The sequence below is a fragment of the Gymnoscopelus microlampas genome (genome assembly GCF_963454915.1).
Source record: "Gymnoscopelus microlampas genome assembly, chromosome: 12".
NCBI lineage: Eukaryota > Metazoa > Chordata > Actinopteri > Myctophiformes > Myctophidae > Gymnoscopelus > Gymnoscopelus microlampas.
In genome coordinates, this window is record NC_139949.1 from 19,841,718 (window position 1) to 19,859,115 (window position 17,398).

The 17,398-nt window shown below is 42.1% G+C and overlaps 1 protein-coding gene across 1 annotated transcript in view; it reads left to right on the plus strand.

The window, feature by feature from the left end:
- The window catches only part of grm5a (glutamate receptor, metabotropic 5a), a gene marked incomplete at both ends in the record, with an annotated part of 36,719 nt that overhangs the window by 1,689 nt on the left and 17,632 nt on the right, over positions 1 to 17,398 (plus strand). Inside the window, 5 exons of the mRNA XM_084074204.1 lie at positions 1,907 to 2,025; positions 3,781 to 3,914; positions 4,374 to 4,632; positions 5,475 to 5,589; positions 11,782 to 12,031. Of these exons, the coding sequence (XP_083930330.1) occupies positions 1,907 to 2,025; positions 3,781 to 3,914; positions 4,374 to 4,632; positions 5,475 to 5,589; positions 11,782 to 12,031 (877 nt within the window). The remainder of the gene's footprint in view (positions 1 to 1,906; positions 2,026 to 3,780; positions 3,915 to 4,373; positions 4,633 to 5,474; positions 5,590 to 11,781; positions 12,032 to 17,398) is intronic.

The window sequence follows — 17,398 nt, forward strand, 5'->3', positions numbered from 1 at the left end:
GTAAGTGATCTATACCGAGTGTTACTAATCTCTGACTCTGAACAGCAATAATCGATAGGCTGGCAATTAAGGCTGCATGTTTATAGGCTACATGATGTGCTTCTACACCTTTTAGACACTGGTTATTGCTGCGCTTTCTATTTATATCGGACTGGACAACTTGAGCAGTGGTGGAAAAAGTAGGCTATGCACATTGTGATATTTTTGGGTTGAAACAAAAAGTTTTGTATTAATAGGTTAAAGCACTATATTCGGATACAGTAATTGCTATAGAGTGTTTGTTCAGTCACAGGGGTCTCTCCAGCTCTTTGATAAACAGAAAACACATTTTCAGGTAGGTGACAACATTTCAGCCAATCAGGAGAGAGCACCCATTTATCAGCTTAATTTTTTATAGTGATCAATTTCAAATGTTGTCTGCTCATTTCTTTGTGTCACTACTTCCAATTTCACTTGTTTAATCTGTATCCTGTCTGAGTTCTCCATCCTGATTGGATAAAATTCGTATCCTGACCTGAAAATGCATTTTCTGTTTAATAAAGAGCTGGAGAGACATGGTAACATCCTGTTACTGAACAGACACTCTATACCAATGAATACTATCAGAATATAGAGCTATTTAACACTTATTTTCACCAAAGAAAATCACTTCATCAATACTGCAATGTAGAAACACTCCAAAGACATTCGGAATTCAAAATTTACTTGAGTAAAAGTACAAAAGTATTGGTATCAAAATGTACTTAAAGTACCAAAAGTAGAAAGTACTCATTATGCAGAATGTCCCATTTCACAAGTTTTCAAATGTATAAAATGTGTAAAAAATCTTTTGAATATATATATATATATATATATATATATATAGGGCTGAAGTGGATTATGTAATAATAATCAAAATCTACAAAGTAACTAGTAACTACATTTTTCAAATATTTGTAGTGGAATAAAATTGTATTTGCCTCTGAGATGTAGTGGAGTAGAAGTAAAAGTACTGAAAATTGGAAATACTCTAGTAAAGTAAAAAAAAGAAACCTTAAGTACTGTACTTGAGTACATGTACTTACAGTAGTTACTCTACACCACTGGCTGTTTGCAAACAGTTCAGCACCATGGACAACGACAAGCAGCAGGCTCTACTGTGCGTGTGGTCGTCAGTTAAAGAGAGAAGTATGGTGTTGCTTCTACTTCTTCTTCATAATAGTAGCAGTGGTTAGTTGTATGGTAGCACTAGGCTATAGTCGTCTATTTCTGTGTAGACACAATATCTGACTGTTTGAATATAAGGTATAATCTCACTTCTGTATCTGTAAATGATAATGATCTGATTGAAAATACTTCAATCCATCTTTCCTTGTCTGCTGTGCCTTTGTACATCAGCACATTATGCTTGTGATACACCTGCCCTATTTTGTGTAATTTACTGGCATGACTGAAGTAGCTGCAGATCAGTGATAGGTTCTTTGAATGTTTTTTCATAAAAACTGTATCTGCAAAAGCTTAATAAAAAAAAAAAAAAAAAAAAAAATCTTACTGCAAATATAATATTTTTGATGGAATATTCTTCTCATGCTCCCCCATACCTACTTATATGGCCATCACATTATTCTGATTCTTCATGTCAAAGGGCAATTCCACAACATGTTTTCCAATCCAAATAATGCTAATTGAACTTTAAAAAAGTCCAACTTGTCTCCTGAAATATTTTGAACTTACGACTTTGTGTTCCCCAGGATAACCCTTTGCCCTGACAGTGAAACCACCATGCCAAGCAGAGATCAGACATCTAAGCTGCAGCCCTGAGACAGAGACCGCACGGGAGCAGGCATGAGGTGGAATGGGAGGATGAAGAGAGGAGGAAGAGGAGGAGGATTGTGTGTGAGACTGTTATCAGTGTGTCTGCTGTTAGGAGCTGACCTCCCCTGGCTGAACGCAGCCCAGACTAATGAGAGAAGGGTATTACATATCCCAGGTGACATCATCATTGGGGCATTGTTCTCTGTCCACCACCAGCCTCCAGCTGATAAGGTACTGTGTGTGTGTGTGTGTGTGTGTGTGTGTGTGTGTGTGTGTGTGTGTGTGTGTGTGTGTGCGTGCGTGCGAGCGTGCGTGCGTGCGTGCGTGCGTGCGTGCGTGCGTGCGTGCGTGCGTGCGTGCGTGCGTGCGTGTTAGAGAGAAAGATAGAGAGAGCGAGAGGGCGAGAGAGAGAAGGCAGAGAACAAGCGCAAGGGAGTCCATGTGTGAGTGAGAGAAAGTGCCATCAGGGCCCTGTCTTCCACTGGCTATTTTCCAACCAACGCAATTGTCATTTTTACAGCCAGCGCCCACGTGGCCTAAAGTCTAAATGATCTGGCACCTATTTAGCGCCCATCGACATGTTGGTCATAAAATGAGGTGTGGTCTTTCTTTAGAGCAAAAAGGCCTTGTGCTTTGCGCCTAGACCAGCTTAACTCCGGTGCAGTGATGGCGTAGACATTTCTTTATTATTTAGACATAGCGCATTATTGGGATTTAGATGCACCTGCTGTAGATGCGTTCACAATGCCACACACTGATTACAATCAAAATCCATCAAATTTCACAATAACACTCATATCATCTTGGTAGATGACATATCTGAGGGACTCTGCATTGAGGTTCAAAAAATAAATAATGATCTGGGCCAGATTATCAATATGTTGCAGTGCACGATTTCTAAGCACGAAGACGAGTGGTGAGGAGAGAGGGGGCGAGAGAAAAAGGGAGATAAAAATAGACACATTTCTTTCAATTAGCAGTAGCCTACACTTTATTACAGAATATCTTCAAAAACCTCTCCTCCTGTAAGAATGTGGTGAAACCACTGTCTCCTGGCTTTCTTTATCTGTCTCTGCTCAATGGACACCACTTAACATCAATCCTCATCAATATCCATAGAGCTCCGACATAGGACACATGGGACGCATAGACAGCATCATCTGTCATGCTTTAATTAACATAACTGAGAATGAGCGTTTATTACGTTTGTTTGTAAATATATAACAGATGTGTTTCACATTACTAATACTAATACTTACACTTTTTCACAGCAGAAAATGGTTTGCGTATAGATAGATAGAACACAGAACAAGAGAATATGCAAACAACCATAAAACACAAAAATACTAATATAGAAAATTAAGAACAGTAGGACAAGCGACTTAATAGAGTCACACCGTTCAATTAGTATTTATACTAATCCGTCATCTAAATAGTGATGCGCCTATAGCTTTCTCTTAAAGAAATGGCAAAAGACACGATTGGTACTGTAATGTAATGCCCGGCGCACAGTGCTACACCTTAGCACTGTGCGCCGGGCTTGAGAACAGATAACGTGCTATCTAACTAGCAAAATTGGCGTGGAGACACCACTTATGCAATTGGCGCCCTGCGTTTTAGTCCATGCACTTAGATAATCTAAATAGGGCCCACAGTGTGTATGTGTGTTTGTTTTTATCACATGATGGAGACCATGACCTGGCACATGTGTGCGTGTGTGCGTGCGTGTGTGCGTGTGTGTGTGTGTGTGTGTGTGTGTGTGTGTGTGTGTGTGTGTGTGTGTGTGTGTGTGTGTGTGTGTGTGTGTGTGTGTGTGTGTGTGTGTGTGTGTGTGTGTGTGTGTGTGTGCGTGTGTGTGTGCAACTGTGCATGTGTGCGTGTGCACTTGCGTGTGTGTGAGCAGGAGTTAGCGAATGTCCATGTTTGTGTGTGCTTAACATTCACATGTGCGTGATGCAATCTTCCTGTGTGATTTGATTTGCTCAGGTTCATGAGCGTAAGTGTGGTTCGGTGCGTGAGCAGTATGGCATCCAGAGAGTGGAGGCCATGCTGCACACTCTGGATCTAATAAACGCGGACCCCAGCATCCTGCCCAACATTACCCTCGGCTGTGAGATCAGGTCAGCAACCACTCAAAATGATGGAGAGTGGGTGGTCCACTCTTTGTGATACATATACATATACAGTATGTGTACAGTATACTGTACTGTATATACTGTACATTCACTCGCTAAACATACAAGAAACGATATGAGACATATTTTCAGTCACATATACCTCAAAACACATTTTTTGTTTTATACACTGAAAGAGGGAATTCTTTGCTCTCTAATTTACTAATACTGTAATGTCACATTACAAAGTGACTGTCACTGAACCTCACAGTTTTTAGTCAAGTGGTCTCCGCTAGCTTGTTATCAACAAGGTACAAAATAGTTTATTATCAGAATTTAGCGATAAGAGAAACAGAAAAATTGCGATTGTGACACAAATCCCATGCTTATCTGAAAATAATACGTTGCAACGTGACTGACTTTAATGGAGCGTGTGACATAATGTATTCTCTCTTCGTGACCAAGGGATTCCTGTTGGCACTCTGCGGTGGCATTGGAGCAGAGCATCGAGTTCATCCGTGACACACTGGTGTCCAACGAGGAAGAGGAGATGGGCAGGTGTGCAGCAGAGGAAGGGCACATGATTCTCCCGGGAAAGAAGCCCATCGTGGGACTGATCGGTCCAGGCTCCAGCTCTGTGGCCATCCAGGTCCAAAATCTCCTCCAGCTCTTCAACATCCCACAGATCGCCTACTCTGCCACCAGCATGGATCTCAGTGACAAGGTACAGTACCTGTTTCTAGAATTAATTGAACATGATCCATACGGATCCAGACACAATTGGCACCAGACGTGTCAGACATCTCCGTCTATCAATATGTCTGTCTGGTGACAGACATTTTGATTATATTCAATGTAGGGGCTAGAACAGCAGAGAAAAGGCCTGCTAACAAACCTAGGCCTACTGATGCCATCCCAATATGAAGGACTACACTAAAAACAATGCAGTTTTTAAATCTCTGAAGTGTTTCCAGCCAGTTAAAGCCCCTACAGTACACTGAATATAGATAGATAGATAAACAAGTGTGTCTGTGTCTATATGTATCTGTGTGTGTAGTTATACCCTCACTTTCAGCCATTTGCTTGAATCCTTTTAACCCATTCAATCCGGGAACGCATCTGTGTCATTTTAGATTTTAGCTATAGCCATTATTTTATACTTTGGCTATTAAAAAATAGCAGATATACAAGCTCATAGCGCGGCACCGAGGTGCAAATATGAGGTGAACATTTTTGCCAATATTTGAATATATATTTTTTAAAGTGAACATTTGTAACTCACAAACAAGTGTGAGAACCACTGATGTTATAGCAACATACGGTTTTCAAAAAACTGTTAAGATTTAGAAAACATTTGTTGATGCGTTCCCAGATTGAATGGGTTAAGAGTGGACATTAAATTCATCTTGTGTGGCCATATAGTGCAGTTGAGCAGAGGGTTTGCATTTGGCAAAGTGCTCAGTGCAAAATGCCTGCCAGTGGCTGTGGAACCAGTCATTACATAGCCAGATACATTATGCAGACAGATTAATGTCTTCCTACTCAAAGCTATTCTTTTCACTACAGAGCCTGTTTAAGTACTTTATGAGGGTGGTACCATCAGACGCACAGCAGGCCAGAGCCATGGTGGACATCGTTAAGAGATACAACTGGAGCTATGTTTCTGCGATACACACAGAGGGTAAGACCTTCTTGCTTTACAAACTTTTAGGGACATTGCATTAACTTAAATTCATTGCATATCCCCATACCCTTAACCATAAGCAACCTAACTCTTTCAGTCCTGCATGTCTATTAAATCTCTCTCTCTCTCTCTCTCTCTCTCTCTCTCTCTCTCTCTCTCTCTCTCTCTCTCTCTCTCTCTCTCTCTCTCTCTCTCTCTCTCTCTCTCTCTCTCTGTGACTCTCAACCTTTCTTTTTTATAATTCTAAGCAAACATTTCCTAATTTACAATTATAGAATCAGAGTAATAGAAAATCTGATGCATGAGGAGCTTATATAATTTCCTATTTGTGCCTGTTCGTGCATTTCCAAAGTGATCCAGTGGTGTTGCATCTATAAGCCACAGCAAAATTTGCATCAAAAATCAAATCAAATCAAATAAAACTTTATTTATATAGCACGTTTACAGCAGCCGAGCTGACCAAAGTGCTGTACATCAAAAGAAAAACAATTAAAAGCATCAAAGAAAAAGAAAAACCTCAAAACAATTCAACCAAAAACAATTCAAAGCATCAAAACAAAAGAAAAACATCAGCAGATAAAATGCATTAACACATAGCAAAAGGTGCAAAGTTAAAAACAAATTAGGTGAACTCAAATGCAGTTAAAAGCCAGGGAGAACAGATGGGTTTTTAGTAGGGCAATTGAAATATATTATCGCTGTCGGGGAGAAACCTTCTATGTAATAAATATTTAACCAATGAAAACTATTAACTGAACTTAACTAAAGAGACTAAATAATAGCTACATTGGATTCATTCATTGGAACATAGGAAATTTCCGCCTCACAGCTACAATATAGTCTATAACATGCTTTCAGTTGCACATGTGGAGAGATTTAAAAGCATTTCCCTTCTGCAATATGCTATGGCTTCGTCTTACAGTGCATAGTCTGTAAAACATATACAACACCACAAGTAAAACCTTTGATAAAAAAAACATGTTCTCAGCACATATTTTAACATATTTTAACTGGAATTCTAGGTGCTGAAAATGTGAACATTTGGTTTTTCAAGTGAATGAATGTGTGTGCAGTGCATATACAGTCATTGCCATTGGAGCAATCCTATGACAAGAGATAAAACTGCTCTATCATGTTCTCCTGTGAGGGCAAAGAGACTCACATACGGTACAGACATGTATGTCTTTCACATACAATACTTGATGCCAGGCCCTCTCAACACTTAATGACACAATCTTTGCTATTGGAAAAACACACACACACGCAAGCATGCACGCACACACACACACACACACACACACACACACACACACACACACACACACACACACACACACACACACACACACACACACACACACACACACACACACACACACACACACACACACACACACACACACACACACACACACACACACACACAGCTAAGAGACAATGACGATCCCCAGTTTAGGAGTTTCCATGGATTTCATTTCAATTCTTAGCTTCAGTGGATGGTCATTTCATAATCAATTCCTTTTGATGGGAAAATAGTGCATGCACCGCCATACTGTTATGGAGTATTATGGAGTGTGATTCTGACCTGTTATCGACATAGAGCTGATTCACCATTATGAGTGGGATGCCCATCTGGTTCCAGGGTGGAAGGCCATGCATCCACCCACTGCTACGGTATGCTACTGTACTACCCTGGGGGAGAACATGAGCTAACATAAGGCCCTGTCCTCGCACGTCGTGTACCTCATACGTACTGTACTGTCTCTCTCTCTCTCTTTGGATGTGTCAGAAATCACTCGCACTACGCACTATATAGTCCACTATAGTGAGGTCGCCATTTTGTAGTGCTGCCTGAATATACCTGTTTAGTGAGAATTGTTATACCCTGTATATCAGTGGTTCACAAAGTGGGGCTCAAGGACCCTCTGTATTATACTGTATGCATTTTGTAATCCCGCTTATCATTGGCAAGGCACCCAAGGAAACATCTGTTGTGGATTTTGAATGTCCTTGGTTTTCCACTTGATTCCAATGGTGTTTTACCCTTTGATTCAGTGGTGATTTAACCATTGATTTGAATTGTGCTTCAATTCCCATGGTGATTCCAATGCTGCTTTAACTATTGATTCCATTCTCTTAGAATCGCCTCATGTTGCTGTAGCCTGGAAACCAGACGAATCTGCCAGAGCTATAAAAAAGGGTAGCCAGTGATACTGGCCATGCCAGGTTAATGTTGCGACACAATAAAATCGTCAGTGTTAATTTATCCCATTTGTTACACTAAAATATAACCAAATGGGCCCATGACCCAGAGTTACAGAGTAACATAAAGGTTTGTATCATTTTACCATATTCATCTACTTTACATCATGTTCTGCTTTTTTTCTTTTTTGTCACAATAACCGTAACATAATTCTCTTGTGCACGAACAAAGCTGATTCTTATGAACTCTTACACTACAAGTTATTCAACAACCGGACTCAGGACTTTTGCGTGGCAAGCTCTCTTTTCCACTATAAACCCTCACGTAAAACTCTCATCATAAGAACGGTCTTAAGCTTTCTCTGACCTTCATAACTTTACCTCACTACAGTGTTGTTTGGTGGGCGTCTGTGAGTGAACTACAGGTTACTGGTTGCCTGCAGGAATGTGAGCTATGCAACACTCTCGCCTCCCTCAGTGACCATTCCAGCAACTTACTAATAGACAGGGGGGGAAAGTACATTTACTGAAGTACTGTACTTAAATATAAATGTTCAATACTTTAGACTTCTACTCCACTACATCTCAGCGACAAATGTTGTACTTTTGACTCCATTACAGTTCATTTGAAAACTTTAGTTACAAGTGATTATTATTACATAACATACAATAACGAATTAAGCCCTATTTTATGTTTTGATAGACTTCTGTTCGAAAATAGCCGATCTAAAAGCTCACAACATGCCACATCGCGATACGTTGTGAGCTTGTACAGTAGATCAGCTATTTTCAAAAAAGGTTGTACAAATGTAGACAAAATTGAGTGTTTTTCCTTTGTATTTTAAGTACTAGTCCATACCCAGGGATATGCACACTGAAAGTATTTGCAGACTTTGGATTATGTGCTGTGTGCATGCATAGCATTTGTATTGCTGACCATCCCTAAGCAAAGTAGACTTTGCATTTTTTTATTTTTTTTAGGCAGGTCGACCCCTAGCGAATGCTGCATTACCCGGGCGGGGATGTGCGCAGTCAAAGTATTTGCAGACTTTTAGATGTATGGGCAAGGAGTGTGTTCCTATGGGTCGATGTCTGCTTAGCTGGGACAGTTACAACACACACACACACGCACACACACACACACACACACACACACACACACACACACACACACACACACACACACACACACACACACACCAACGCTCTGCTGCATGTCGTTAGCCTGGTAAACCCTCCCTCCGGAAATCTCATTTCCATTTGATTTCAGGAGTGAGTCTGGCCTGAAGGCTTGTCTGGGCGTTTCTAGCCCGTACACCAAATGGACGAGCCTATCAGCGTCGTCGCGCATCGTTCTGTGATTGACAGCGACAGTTGGCCAATCAGGTGGTGAGTTCGAGTGAGCCCGAATGAAGCCGAGTGCAGCCTGAGTGCAGCCGACAAAAGATGAACGGCAGCCATTGTTTTTCTGCGTTGTCTTCACTTCTTACTTTCGGTTTTAAAACGCTCTCAAACTTCTTATTTGAGGCACGGAATTCACTATAAGATATCGTTTGGATAGAATTTAGTTGTTTAACTTCATATATGTGGTCAATTAATCATGACAGAGCCTATTTAAAAATAAAAATTCAGAGAACCGGCAGGGGCGGGCAGTGACACGCATGTATTCGAATAAGGCAACCTATTTTGGGCATGGCCATCTCAAAAGTCCTGTTGCGTCACATTAGCTCTGGAGGTGGTAAAAATGCACTGCAATTGGCTGAAGGGGAACAACGATCATTGGCTGAAGGGGTTGTCAGTCAACGGTATTACTCCCGCCCAACTCCAGCCCACAGCCAATATTGCAGAATGGGCGATCATGCCAGACTCACTCCGGAAATCAAATGGAAATGAGATTTCCAGAGGGAGGGTTTACCAGGCTAGCATGTCGTCACAAACCCAACGCTCTGCTCCATTGCGCTGTACTCCGTTGTATCAATGTCAATGAATAAACAACACAGTGCTAACGTTGTTAGTAGCACCAAGAGCTAACAGAGTACATCCCATAGCCTGGGAGAACCGTAATCGTGACAACAGACCCCGTGGCCGCATGCAAAACTCAGTTTAGCAGCACCAAGAGCTAACAGAGTACTACATCCCATGTACCGTATCCCATGCACCGTAACCAGGGGGCACCGTAACCATGACAACAGACCAAAACTCCGGCCATTGAGTTAAACAGAGTTTCGGATAAACGCTATTAAACAGCTTGAATTTGGGAAAATTAAAAAATATTGTTCCTGAGTGTCTGCACGTGGTAATGATCATTGCCCGTGTGCAAGTTCAGATCAATTGCTGAACACACTGAGGACAGGTCAGACAGAAGAAATGCGGTTTAGACAGAAGGATAGAGGTTTGGAGAATTATAGGAGGATATTTTGAGGTCAATACTTTTGTACTTTTACTCAAGTCCATTTTTGAATGCAGGCCTTTTACCTTGTAACAGAGAATTTCTACATTGTGATTTTGAAACATTATTTGAGTACTACTTCCACCTCTACTTGGTGACTGACTGCCTGCAGGAATCTGAGTCAAGCAACACTCTCCCTCCCTCAGCAACCATTCCAGCGACTATTAGAACACACAGTGTAAACTCCACTGCTCAGCGAGCCAACAGGGTAGAGAGCAGCTCCCAGATGGGGATGTGTGTAACTGTATTAATGGGAAGCAGGGCACTGCTGTGTGAGTTCACTCTCTCAACCTCCCCTTTTAACCCATTAAGACCGGGAAAGCAACCACGTTAACCATTATTTTATACTTTGGCTTTTCAAAAATAGCAGATATACAAGCTCATAGCACTATGAGCTTGTAGATCGGCTATTTTTAAAAATTGTGAAAATGTCTGCAAATGTTTGAATAGATATATATTTTTAAGCGAACATTTGTAACTCAAATCTTTGCTTCTGGAAGTCCCTGGAACAAAATATTTTGAGATGGGGGTGTAAATTCTGACTCCTGTGATGGAAATAAATCTTACGGATTGCAGCTTTAACATGGATATTTTTTACTAAGCACATACTTAGTACGTACTTAGGACGGCTTTTTATCTTTATAAGTCTGAGCCTCACACCCCCGTCACGCTCCCACGTTGAGAACATATTTGCATAGCAACTGAAATTAGGTGACCTGATTTTGTTGAGAACGGGGGAGTCTACCCCTGACAGTTCATGTACAGTAATGGGGACGCACAGCAGATTCTGGCTACGTTCACACTTCACTGCCATGTTTTTTTGTGTACCGTACTCTATATTGAAAAAGTAAATATGGCTACATGCATATGTTTTCGTGTGTGTGTGTGCGCGCAGTACTAGCAGTAGCGTTAGTATTGTTCCATCATGGCTACTTTTACTTTAAACTGACTACTACACTGTACACTGAAAATTGAAACATTAAATGTGCTGACAAAAGGGTGTCAAGTAAAAATTACCGAAACCAATAAAGAGTAAATTAAACATCTTTAAAATTGTAAATTGTAAACAATGTAAATTTTACCCTGTGAAACCCTTCATAGGAGAACATCAATCATACGTTCATTCCCATGAGAACCGAGTACAGTAACTAACCGCACAAACACGACAGGGTCTAATAACAGCTACTGTAGGCTCCCATGTGGATGTGGTACTTCAAGTGGCCAGTCTATGACGCAGTCATCTGACATATCTATGCTGTACAGTATGACAAATTATGGGCAAGGTTTCAGTCTGATCCAACCGCCACCATTATAAAATTCAATTTATATATTTCCAAAAATATGAAACAATATGTGTGACAAACAATGTGAAAATCAAATGTATGGAGGTACTTCCTTGGCCTATGGGTAGTGTGCATAAAATTTGAAGATTAGCCCTGGACAAACAAACACACACAAAGACACACAGCCAGACCCATTTGTAGACTGCTCGTCTCCTACAGAGCCAAGCCGTAAAAACGTATGTTCTTTCCCGACAGGGAATTACGGCGAGAGTGGTATGGAGGCATTCAAAGACATGGCTGCTCAGGAAGGGATCTGCATCGCCCACTCCGACAAGATCTACAGCAACGCTGGCGAGCAGAGGTTTGACAAGCTGGTGGAGAAACTGCGGGGTCACCTGCCCAAGGCCAGGGTGGTGGCCTGCTTCTGCGAGGGCATGACCGCCCGTGGCATACTGATGGCAATGAGACGCAGGAACCTGGTGGGAGAATTTCTCCTGGTTGGAAGGTGAGAGGTGGCACACACATACATACACACATACGGCTGTAATGTACATGCATGCTTGATTACCATACAGTACTCTGTGTGTGTGTGTGTGTGTGTGTGTGTGTGTGTGTGTGTGTGTGTGTGTGTGTGTGTGTGTGTGTGTGTGTGTGTGTGCGTGTGTCTGTCTGTGCTCACAAACATACAGTACAAACACAATGCAGAACTTTTCTGTGTTTGAGATTCATGCTTGTATTTGTCATGGCCCTCTCTCTCTGGTACTGTCCCTGGTGTCTGCTATCAAATGAATTTTAAGTAAGTTTGGATTCAATAGTGTTCAAAATATTTGCTGATTGGATTTGTAAACACATATTTAATTTTAGATGTCAATTGTTACTGGCTTCATCTTTCATCAGCATCATCATCAACATCATGATCAACAACATCATCCTGTTCATCACAGCCATCACCACTCTTCGATCCTTCCCCCAGTTGCATAATCAGGTAATTAATAATAATAATAATAATAATAATAATAATAATGTAGCACAAAGTGAGTCTAAAAGCACTGCTAACAAATCTGGAAGGTGCACAGCAAATTCCATGACAATCCATTCAGTAGGGTATCTAGGGCCATAGGGCGACCTATTGGTCGCCCTATGGCAAGCGTTCCAAACACTACTGTATAATTCCAAACTTTGAATCCTCATAATGGGTGTAAATGAAGCACTCGCGATACATGAACCACGATATCACGTTCCGGCAAGATCAGAGCCTCGTAGCTCTCTCTTTCATGGGTCTGAGTAGGAAGAGACTTTTTTTCAGCTTTACTGGAGCGTACATGCACAACACTATTAATAAATTGTTCTTATGAAGTATGTCACAATCTGAAGGTTAGGGTTAGACAGTCTGCTTCCCTAAGCAGATTAAATGCTGATTGTTCTTCACACATCATTACATACCCAGCATGCTTCTCCCTTCACTAAAAATACTACAATGTGGTGGAGATGACGCATTTATCAAGATCTGGTGTTTCAAACAGAGAAAACAAAGGAATATTTTATGACTTTTTCTCGAGGCAATCGCCCGACCCCTTGAAATTACTCACACTATTCATAGACCCATTTATCCATATTAACGCTGGCGTCCCTTCAAAATCTTCAAAAATAGCTAAAATAGCCTATCTAAAAGCTTGGCTAAAGTAGATTGGCTATTTCCGCTATTTGCCGTTAAATGCAGTATATATAGGGCTTAGGTGGTTCATTTAGAGATGAATGATGGGAGCACAAAACGCGGCAATGGCAAAACGCAGAAAGAGAGAGAGAGAGAGAGAGAGAGAAAAAAAAGCTTCAATAAAGAGGGAAGGGGGATGATGAGTTAGCTGAGAATGGCATGCTTTATTTTAAGGTTCTGGCCTCTGGTTCAGCCTCATCCCCTGGTGTGTTAGAAAAGCTTCTCTACTCATTAGGAAGAATACTATATGTAGGCTGTCGCTCAAACCTGACAGCAGCAAACACGAAATAACCTTGAACTACATACTGCTCTGAACTACTCCATGCTCTGTAATCCATATTGCTGTAAGATTATGGGTTTGCTACAGTCAGTTTGTGGGGGCGATTTTATGCTCATGATGATATGTTGGAGCTCATTTATTTTCCCATGTTTTGTCTTGTTTACGGTTCTCGTTTGGATTTTTGGGACAGCCGAGATGTTCCACTCGCGTTATTGCTACTGTTGGGCTAAATAGGCCTAATCTCATTTATGTGGATGTCAGTATGAATATCATGCACCTGGTGCAATCTGACACACACACACACACACACACACACACACACACACACACACACACACACACACACACACACACACACACACACACATACGCCCACTTGACCATACTAGAGCGTCACAAAAAAGCATCAAAAGTATCAGATCCACAAGCTCGAAACGCGGCGCAAACATAGCGGAACGGACGGCCCCACGTATTCCTTTCAATGAAGTTGATCTGCTACTTTTGCTGTTTTCGAATTTGAATCCAGAAAGTAACAGTTTTGGACATATGAGGTTTCCACCCGACAGAGACGATATGCAATACCCATTGTACCCGCTGTACCCATCTGTCTGTGTGCCCGGGTTCTTTTATGCCCATATATGGAGATCCCTGATGTCGTCAGTTATACTGTACGCCCATATTTGTCACGTATGCATAGATATAGATTTATAGAAGGACTACAGGTGGAAACTCCATATTTGGAAAAGACTGATGTCATCAAACATGATGTGAAGTACTTGCGAGGCTCCTGTACCTACGGTATATAAGAGCGCAGCATGTGTGATTTAACTGTACTCTTCTATAAAATGAGAGGCTCGGAAATCAGCTTCCGACTTGTTGTGTTTGTTTGTCTGTGAAATGTGGAGCTGGAGCTTGTGTCTGAGAGGAAAATCTCAGGATGGACCTGAAGGACCTCATGCTGCCGTCACTGTGGGACGCAAAGTCTACTTCTTCGGAGGGCCCTTCAGCATGGAGAACTGTCATCGCATTGACGTGCACGTCTTTAACACAGTGTCTTTACTCTGGACAAAGTTGTCCCCAGTGACAACCGGAATAGTAGAAGGTCCCCTCGAGGTTCCCTCCACGCGCCGTGGCCACACAGCTGTGCTGATAGGAGATATCGCCTACACCTGGGGAGGCGGGGAGCCTTACTGCACAGTGCTTTATGCGTTTGACGTCGGCACCCACAGATGGTTCACACCCAGGGTTTCCGGGAAAGATCATGTACGTCCATGGAGGATACCAACAAATTAAAGACAATTGTAAATCATACAATCATACAGATAATGACATCTGCAAGTTGGACACCACCACAATGGTCTGGGCTTTAATTGACACAAGAGGCTCTCCACCACGTGCTTCACCAGACCACTCTGCCACCATCATTGGGACAAAGATGTTTGTATTTGGGGTAGATAGGTTCGAGCGGGGCTATTTAAACAATCTCGGAGGGGTAGGTAGGTTCAGGTGGGGCTATTTAAACAATGTCGGAGTGTTTGACACAGAGACCAACTGCTGGCTGCAGAGCCAGAGAACACCTTCTGCACAGCATCTTGCAGAAGGTCGCAGGCATCATTCAGCCTTCGCCTACAACAGAGAGCTGTACATATATGGTGGCCACAACAACATGGACATGTTCAACGATCTGTGGAAATTCAATCCGGAGACCCTCTCCTGGAAGAAGGTTGAGCTCAAGGGAGAAGGCCCCTATTCACTGTTTAGGATGTGCTGTTGCATGGTGGGAGATCGTATCATCCTCTTTGATGGATGCGTCAAACCCACTGAGCTGTACGTCTTAGACTTGCGTCCGAGTCTGAAGGCGTTATGCGAGCTAGCAGCTATTCGGTACGGCCTGGAGCAGTCGGAGCTCCCGCACAACATCAAGTGGGAACTGGCAGCCATGGCTATACCAACAGCTACTGAAGACAAGACCAGGAGACCTGCTTCTGCCAGACCTGGTTCTGAAAGACCACTGGCGACAAATGGAAGAGGAGGTGGTGGCAGTCTTATAGAATGGGCCTTGTCCCTTCTCGTCTAATTAGTGGATTCATTACAGCTGTGGAGTTCCATTTCCGTGAAGCAAATGAAGTCTATTGCGCCTTCGTCCTGATAAAGTGGTTTGTTGTAGGTGCAGTGGTCTAAAAAAAAACACACCCGGTGTGAAGTGAGCGGTGCTATTTATGAGTTATTCATTTCATCATGCATCTCGCTAGCCAATCACAGCACATCCTGCAAAGCTTAGCCTATGGGCGTGTTTTCCACAGCATGGCGTCACAGCGAAAGACAAATTGTCATGACTGGGTAGGAAAAGAGGGACAGACCGACCGACCGACCGACAAAGCCTCCTGTAGGCCGACCCCTTGGGTCTGGCAAATAAACATACTGTAGCCCTCTGGCGGCCTGCTCCACTCTACCAATCACAGTGAGGCAGAGGGGCAGGGCTGTCACAATTAGGGCTGCATCTCAGGTCCTTAAATTACATCCTCATTTCCTACACTTTGCATCCTTTCCTTGCATGTTAGTCCCTCCTACTGAGGAAACGAGAAGAGGAGAGAGGAAAGGAGGAAATGTTGAAGTGGGATGTAAATTCCTCTGAAGTGTCATTGTCACGGGGCAGCCCGTGCCCTATAGACTAACACACACACACACACACACACACACACACACACACACACACACACACACACACACACACACACACACACACACACACACACACACACACACACGTGGGTATGTACAAACCTCAATGGTCCAATTAAGACTGCAGTGGCCTCGTTTATAAAATGGTTCTTTGCACGAAAATGTTTCAAGCCAAGTTGTAGAAGAGAGTGTGTACATTTCGACCCTAATCATTTGTGTGCTTGTAGGCCATGTGTCATAATACATTCAGAGGTGCAATTGGAACCAGATACACCCTGTCCCTGCTTCTTTATCAATCTGTATTCTAATCCTGTTTCACACACAACCGTGACAGTGTCATATAGCCTTTTGCTTGTAGAACAGATATACCGATCCATCACAATGATTTTTTGATGTCCTGAGGCCTTGTGGGTAGACATCAAAAGAAATGAGATTCACTGTGACTTAATCCATTAAGACCGGGAAAGCATCTGTGTCATTTTATAGATTTCTTTGGCTATTCAAAAACTCATAGCACGGCACCAAGCTATGAGCTTGTTGGCCTGCTATGTTTAGAAAAAATCGTGAAAATGTGTGCAAATCTTTGAATATATATATTGTAACTCAAATCTTTGCTTCCGGGGATCCCTTGAACAATACATTTTAAGATGGGGGTCCACGGCCAAATATGTATCTAAAAATGTTTTCTAAATCCTAACGGTATGTTGCTATATCAGTGGTGCTCCAACTTTTCCATGTCAAAGACCCCCATAATGATATGTATTTGGCCGCGGACCCCCATCTCAAAATATGTTGTTCCAGGGACCCACAGAAGCACAGATCGGAGTTAAAAATGTCTGCTTTAAAACATATAGATACAGTATATTCAAAGATTTGCACAACTTTTCCACGACTTTTCAAAAAATAGCAGATCTACAAGCTCATAGCGCAGCACTCAGTGCTATTTTTTAATAGCCAAAGAAATCTAAAATGACACAGATGCATTCCCGGATTGAATGGGTTAAGGGACAGATATATCATCCGAGAAATCATATGAAAAGAGGCAAATATAATAAAAAAATAATCATGGTTTCCTCTCAGGGCAAAGACACTCACATTATGGTACAGTCAAGTCTGTCTTTCACATACATCTGATTGCTGATCGATCACTAAAAACATGCTCTGATCATTTGAACTGAACCGACCGGTCCGTTGGT